This window comes from Sinocyclocheilus grahami, unplaced genomic scaffold (genome assembly GCF_001515645.1).
Source record: "Sinocyclocheilus grahami isolate Dianchi unplaced genomic scaffold, SAMN03320097.WGS_v1.1 scaffold21.1, whole genome shotgun sequence".
NCBI classification, from domain to species: Eukaryota; Metazoa; Chordata; class Actinopteri; order Cypriniformes; family Cyprinidae; genus Sinocyclocheilus; species Sinocyclocheilus grahami.
The window spans coordinates 4,504,676-4,512,424 of NW_015505200.1; the positions used below are offsets into that span (position 1 = coordinate 4,504,676).

Consider the following 7,749-nt stretch of genomic DNA (forward strand, 5'->3'; position numbering starts at 1 on the left):
GATTTCCGTCAATTGGGGAAAAAATTAGGGGAAAAGAAACATGTAGCGCACTGTTGTTGTTGTTGTGCCGGCACACCAAAAATCATGCTGCTTCTCAGTGACAACATAGTGACGCCGCTCGCATCATTCACAGTCGGGTTATTAGCAGAGAACACAGAGCAGGACTTGAATTTCGGCCCGGGATTGTGGCTATTAATTGCAATTGTACTCATTCCCGCAGGTTCCGCACTAATAACAAGGTGACAGATGACGGAACGTATCATTTGCATGTGTTTAAGGAGAGTGACAGCTTTTAATAGTTATTAAAAGAGTTTGCAAATGTGATAGATTCAATACAACAGTTCAGTAAACAAGTACTGCCTGATTTTGCTCTATTTCTTTAACGAAAATAGTTCCAAATATAGTAACAGCTCAGCCACTTTGCATCTCTAAAAGCAAACACAGCTGAGTTTCATTCATTCAATGAAAGTGTGTTTTTGAACGAATCTAGTAAGTCAGTGATTCATGATTACCCATTCATAAAGACTTGCTTCATTCCTGAATGAATCAGCCGTTCAAACTAATCAATTGAATGAATGATTCAGTGATTAAAAATCAGTGACTTATCGCCACCTGCTGGCGGATTTAGTTTCATTTTTAGCGTATAATTTCAGTTATTTAAATCATTTAATATATCTGTATTCAAAATTTTATATTTACAACATTAATCTCCACATAAATGTATGAATTTAATTGCACTCATGCCACCTCTGAGCCTCATTAAACGTCTGAAAATGTACCTGTGCCACCTCTGTATAAATTCATTTTTTATTAATACTAATTTCATATGCTTGACAAGCTATTTGTCTTATTCTACTTCTTATTATATTGTTTTAAATCGAAATTTTAAAAAGCTTATAAACGTAAATTTTTGAATTTGACAGATGAAAAAGATGCCATTACAAAGGTAAAAAGAAAATACCCCTGTTAGTCACTGAGTCAAATGTCACCTCGTATTAGAAAAGCAAATTTTTTATCAGAATTTTTTATTATTGATCAGAAGGTGCTCCTATGTTGTTTAAATTAGGAGGACAAGCGCTCCTAATTACAAGAAGAAAAAAATGCTTTTAAACCGTGTGTGTGATAGGTATGGCTGTGGAATGGGGTTTGGCTAAGGAAAGATTTTCAGTCAAGAGATTTTTTTTTTTTTTTTGCTTTAAACCCCTGTTTATGGCGCTATTTCAAAAATGGTCCTATATGTTCTGTCAAAGACAGAACGAAACAGCACTAATGATTGGGGGTGGAGATGGGGTAGCCGAAAAAACTTAGCGTGAGTGTTGATGCGCAGCCTAGAGCCTTGGGGACAGTTTTCTTAAGCCCGCTCCCACTGAATTTCTGACCATTACCGCCCACTCCCACAACGTGTGTGTCCCGATCCCGCAAACATTGTAATATTGTATATTATTTTCGCACATCAGGGAGCCGCTATCAATATGCGGGGTATTGAAATCGCATTTGAATGAGCGCTCGCTTTTCACTTTCGATTTCGCTATCATGCGCACTCTGTGTAAAGGGAGCACATCTTACAGTGTGTGCATAATTATTAGGCACGTTGATTTCTGATCATATTTTTTTCCAAGCACATTTTACCAATTCCAACCCACATCAATCTTAATAACTACTATTATTTTTGTATTTAATCATTTAGAAGTGATATATAATTGTACATGAAGGCTGGAAATAAAAAAACTCCTTATTAAGGTGTGCAGAATTATTAGGCAAGTTTTCTTTTACGGATGAAATGAGCCAAAAAAATTATTTAACTCCGACTGAGAAGTCAAAAATGATTAAATCCCCTTGAGAAATATTAAAAACGAATGCAATACAGAAATTTCAAAGTTAAGGCACGACCATTGGTCAGTAAAATGCTCATTGGGTCAGCGGGGTCAGAAAAAAACAGGTGGAGAAGAAAAGAGCATGTTAACTGCAAAATAATTAATAATTAATGTGAATAATTAAGTGTGAAACCATCAGGAACCTTTTAGTCTCCAGTGCCACTATTTTCCAGAACTGCAACCTTGAGTCTCCAGAATTACAAGGTGTCAGGTTCTCAGAGGCTTTGCTTGGGTAAAACAAATCCTTAAAAATGACCCCTACTTAATAAGGATAATATTCTGAAGTGTTGTGAAATACATGAAGACTATTTTTCTAGGCTTTATTGACAGATAAGTTGAGAGTGACTCTTGAAGGACCAACACCACATCCTCTTGTACCACTGTTAGAAGAATTGATCTTCCAGACTCTGGCAGAAAGTTTTAGGAGCTCATTTTTGTCAGTCTCTGCAAGACAGACTTTTCAGGATAGGAGATGGACTAAAAAGGAACTCCCAAAACTTACTGCAACATGGAGCTAAGGAGAAAAGGTAGAACTTGAAAAATTGGAAAAACAGCTTAGTGAAAAGCGTTTACAGTTTAAAAGCAAATAGAAAGTACTATTTTTTTAATTTATTTTTTAATTTTTTTACAGATTTGCACGTGTACAAGGTTTAAAATGCTCATTAAATATTTTCAAAAATACTGACGTTTTGAGCAGCTGCATGTTTGAGCTGCATTCCTAGGTCAAAGATGAAAAAATGGGATTTACAATAAAGAGTTTTATTAATGAGTAACGTATCTTTTAAGTGAATGTGCAAATGTTTAATATTAACAGGTTTTACCATGTTATTACAACATAGTTGATTTTCGAATTTAAATCTTGTACAAGAACTACATCAAAAATCAGTTTGATGCATATTTTAGAAATTGAATTTTATTTATCACCAGTACTGACTTCAATGGATTTCATTAAATTCCTTTTTACACAACTGCTCAAAACGGTCTAAATTTATGAAACCTACACATTCAAAACATTATTACTCTGAAATTTTTAATGTAGAAAAATTGGAAAAACAGCTTAGTGAAAAGCGTTTACAGTTTAAAAGCAAATAGAAAGTACTATTTTTTTAATTTATTTTTTAATTTTTTTACAGATTTGCACGTGTACAAGGTTTAAAATGCTCATTAAATATTTTCAAAAATACTGACGTTTTGAGCAGCTGCATGTTTGAGCTGCATTCCTAGGTCAAAGATGAAAAAATGGGATTTACAATAAAGAGTTTTATTAATGAGTAACGTATCTTTTAAGTGAATGTGCAAATGTTTAATATTAACAGGTTTTACCATGTTATTACAACATAGTTGATTTTCGAATTTAAATCTTGTACAAGAACTACATCAAAAATCAGTTTGATGCATATTTTAGAAATTGAATTTTATTTATCACCAGTACTGACTTCAATGGATTTCATTAAATTCCTTTTTACACAACTGCTCAAAACGGTCTAAATTTATGAAACCTACACAATCAAAACATTACTCTGAAATTTTTTATGTAAATGTTAAGTGTAAGTGAAATGTTATGTACTGTAAGGTCTTTCATGACACTACATAGTCTGGGGTGTGAATTTGATAGGTGCTTGATATAACATAAATGGTGCTTTAAAAAGTCCTTGAATCTGGTGTTCATGAAAGAGTGGGAACCCTTGTCATTTAGGGTGAGACTAAACAGACTCATTTGTTGTTTCAGAGGATAAGAATATAAAAGACAAGAGGGGATCCCATGGAAGAGACAAGAAAGGATCGGATCAAGATTCACCCAAGCAGAAAAAAACGAAAACTGGGTAACTGTCATTTTAAAAGTACACATTTGATTGATGCCAGTATATATTATTTTAAGGCTTTGTATTCAACTCTTTTTGTGTGTGTGTGTGTGTGTGTGTGTGTGTGTGTGTCTTGTCTCTCAAACACTAGTGCCAACATAAGTGAATCTCTGCTCGCCATGCACCCATCAGATGTCCTGGATATGCCAGTGGACCCTAATGAACCCACATACTGTTTGTGTAGTCAAGTATCATATGGCGAAATGATTGGATGTGACAATTCTGATGTGAGTAATAGTTATATAATATATATAATTTTAAAATTATTTTTAAGCCATTGTTTGAGAAAACACAATTGTCACACAGAAACAAGTACCATTTTACATAATAAAATAAGGAAAAAAGAGACTAATGGATTGAATTATGGTTTATAATATCCAAAATACTGCCAGTCCAGTGGGAATAGGCATTTTTTTGTAAATAATAGAGAAAAGTCATCTTATTGTTGATATGTAAAAGAATTAAAAAGGTTTCTTCTCTTTTAACAGTGTCCAGTAGAATGGTTTCACTTTGCTTGTGTCGGCCTAGCAACCAAACCAAAGGGAAAATGGTGAGCCAAATCCCTTTACTTCATGTTTATTTTATTTGCATACTTCATATACTGACTGACTTATCCATGTACTTAATATTGCATTTTTAATGTGTTCTCTGTTTACAGGTACTGCCCACGATGCACCCAAGAGATGAGAAAAAAATAGTCTACTTCAACAATGCATCCTGAATTAAATGTCCAGTTGTTACAACCTATTCAGTGGAAATCAATTAACCTTTTGTAAAAGTGCCTTTGCTATGTAGACGACCATGAATGTAACAACAGGGAAGAATATTAAATGCATTTCCCAGTTGCTGCCAGCAGAGGGCTTGGATCTCTTTTCATTTTGCTTTAGAATAAAGTTTATTTATGGTGATGACTTTTATGCCTTGTCTAAATAGCTTGATCTTGTATCATACTATTTGTAATATATAAAAATATTTTTATGCTAATCTAAACGCCTGGCTCTCATAGGACTTGCATAAAATACTTACGTTGGCATACCGATGAATCGTAGAAGGAAATTATTTGACAAAGTTAAAATCCGATCGGTATTGGGAAATGTAGTTCCTAGAGAACTCCATCTCAGCGCAACATAATAGAAATGTAGACTACATTTCCCGTCATGCAACACAGCCGTCAGAACGCATGGACGGAACCCATTTGCAAACAGTAGTTTGAGGTTGCAGAAAACTTATGATCAAAGTTAGTTTTTGCGCGCATTTTAATAATATTTATTAAGATTTTTATAATAATAGGTTAGAATAAAAACCTGATCAACCGAAAAAGCTACGTTTAGTGAAGTCCAAACACTGGGCTGGGTCGACAGTTCCGCTTCCCCTCCGCCATAGCAGACAGATCCCGGGTCCAAGAAGAAGTCAACTCAAGCAAACTTACAAGTACGTCGACACGGCATCCCAAATCATAATCTCAAGTGAAATATTCACATTATACTTGCAGCAAAATCTGTTTATGAGAGTGAAAAAGGCGGGGCTAAAGCTTCGAAGAGGTTTGCGGGAGTTCTGGTGAGTTGAAAACGCAAAACTGGTCTAATCTTGACATCTGCTCGGCCAGCAGTGCGCAGACCACTTCATATTCAAAAAAGATTATGTGCATTTATCATTAAGCTTTTGATTTGATAATACTCTTGTTTTAATACAGAGCTGTTTGTTTTTCCGCTTAGAAGGATTCTGGGTTATCTTTTCCCAAAGATTATGAATTAACACAAGTAGATGGCCAACAAAAACAGAGATCTAAACCTTAGTTTCCATTACGTTTTAACATTTTTACATCAACTGTTGTTTTATATTAGTGTTTGTTGAAGTGTTCTTGTGTGAGGGAAAAATGACTGTAAATCAAAGTCACATCTTACAGGCATTTCTTTCATGTTTTTGCTGGTATGTCATGTGACAATTGTTTTCTTTTCTTCATGGAAAACAAAGTAGATGTTTGGCATAAATCACAATTTAAGTCACCTTTCACCATCATTGTATGAAAAAGATGCAGTAAATAAATGGTGACCGAGTTCTCATAGCATTCTGTCTAACATCTCATTTTGTGTTCCACAGAAGAAATGAAGTCATGAGGGTGAGTAAATAATGACCATTTTAATTTCTCTAACAATAAGCAAGCATTTTGTGGTTAGAAAGCTTGCTGCTGCTTCTCTGGACCAGCACATGCCTTTATTCTCCAATAGCATGGAAGGAGGATGACAGCTAGGCTTAGTTTAGGAAGTCTTGCTCAGTATTTCCTTATATAGAAGCTGCAAATACAAAAGGCCCCTGGTCTGTCTTCCTGTAAACAGTTCCTCTACACAACCACACATTTGTAAAAGAGAGGCGTGCTCTGATATCTTTGTTTTGGTCCAGTTGCTCAGATTAAGTGCAAGTGTGTGACCTATAGTGGTCGTGACTGGTAGGATCAGGAAATGCTTCTGTTATCCGTCCACCAATCAGAAGAGGAGGGGATATGAGTAATAGGAAGTGGTGGCACTCTGCTGATGTGTTTCTTCTTCTTCACTGTCTCGCTAGTGGTTGCTTGAAGATTGTAATCAGCACTATCAGAAGTAACATAGCTGGAATTTGTTTGACCAAAAATGTTTGATAGATTCAGTCCATGGAACTTGTATCAGTGCATCATGTCTGTTGGCTGAATGCTGATTAGTGAATAGTGATGTTCTTGCATTCATACTGAGGACACAACATTGCATTCATAGTCACTGGCAACTTATGTTTACTTTTGACCCTCCAGTCTGTAAGTGTGAAAAACAAATATATTCTGGTTAGTTTAGGCCTGGCGCGGCTCATGTCAAAGAGGCTCAGGGGAGCAGACGGGAATGTTCACAGTCCCGCTTCCCATGAGCTTTCTCTGGCAGTTTCATCTCACTTCACCTGTTCGTACACACAAACTGAGAGGACAGCGTTCAGCCTTTGGCTGAAGTCCTACTTACTTTTTATGCATGACATAAATGGAAAAAGTATATCTTTATGATGTTATTGGAGAAAATCCTGTAATTTGTAACAAGTGGTAGTTTCTGTGATATTACTGTGAATATATGCATTTGGCAGATGCTTTTATGTAATGGAACTTGCGTTGAATTCAAGGTTTACATTTTTATCGGTTCACGTGCTCCCTGGAAATCAAATCCATGACTTTGGTCTTACTAGCGACATGCACTTCTTCTGGTCTTGAATTCATGTCTTAGATTAGTCTATCACTGTGTGTTGATAATGCATAAATCAAAAGTAAAAGTAAAAACAGAAAGTAAAAAAAAAACCAACAACAAGCTGACTCACCTTTGGTGTCAAATGGTGTCTTGTCACAGCAGTGGGGCAAATGAATAGCCAGTAGTTGTTGTCAAGCATAGATCATGGCATGCTTCACTTGAACTACAGTACATCTACAGTGGTGTGAAAAGGTTTTTGCACCCTTCCTGTTTTTTAAATTTTTTGCATATTTGTCACACTTAAAAGATTCAGATCATCAAACAAATTTTAATGTTACACAAAGATAATGCAAGTAAATACAAAATACAGTTTTTAAATGATGATTTCCTTTATTAAGGGAAAAAAGCTGTCCAAACCTACGTGGCCCTACGTGAAAAATTAATTGCCCCCTCCTGTTAAATCATGAAAGAACTGCAATTAAATACATTATTTTAGAGCGCGGAGTTAAATTTCACTAGCCACACGCAGGCCTGATTACTGCCAGACCTGTTGAATCAAGAAATCACTTAAATAGAACCTGTTTGACAAAGTGAAGCATGCTTAAAGAGCAAACACATCATGCCGCGATCTAAAGAAATTCAAGAACTGATGAGAATCAAATCAGTTGACATGTATCAGTCTGGAAAGGATTATAAAGCCATTTCTAAGGCTTTGGGACTCCAGCGAACCATGGTCAGAGCCATTATCCACAAATTGAGAAAACTTGGAACAATGGTGTACCTTCCCAGGAGTTGCCGGCCAACCAAAATTACTCC

At 35.7% G+C, this 7,749-nt stretch overlaps 2 protein-coding genes across 5 annotated transcripts in view; both read left to right on the forward strand.

The window, feature by feature from the left end:
- Positions 1–4,589, forward strand: part of LOC107557337 (inhibitor of growth protein 5-like) — an 11,904-nt gene extending 7,315 nt beyond the window's left edge. Inside the window, exons 5-8 of the mRNA XM_016240725.1 lie at positions 3,604–3,697; positions 3,828–3,963; positions 4,225–4,286; positions 4,395–4,589. Coding sequence (XP_016096211.1) covers positions 3,604–3,697; positions 3,828–3,963; positions 4,225–4,286; positions 4,395–4,434 — 332 coding nt within the window. The 3' untranslated portion in view covers positions 4,435–4,589. The remainder of the gene's footprint in view (positions 1–3,603; positions 3,698–3,827; positions 3,964–4,224; positions 4,287–4,394) is intronic.
- Positions 4,590–4,885: 296 nt separating this feature from the next.
- Positions 4,886–7,749, forward strand: part of LOC107557297 (serine/threonine-protein kinase PAK 2-like) — a 22,602-nt gene continuing 19,738 nt past the window's right edge. The window contains exons 1-2 of one of the 4 annotated variants that reach the window (XM_016240707.1): positions 4,886–5,167; positions 5,837–5,855. The gene's annotated coding sequence lies outside the window, so the exon portion shown is untranslated. The other 3 variants (XM_016240689.1, XM_016240714.1, XM_016240697.1) reach the window with 3 other exon arrangements.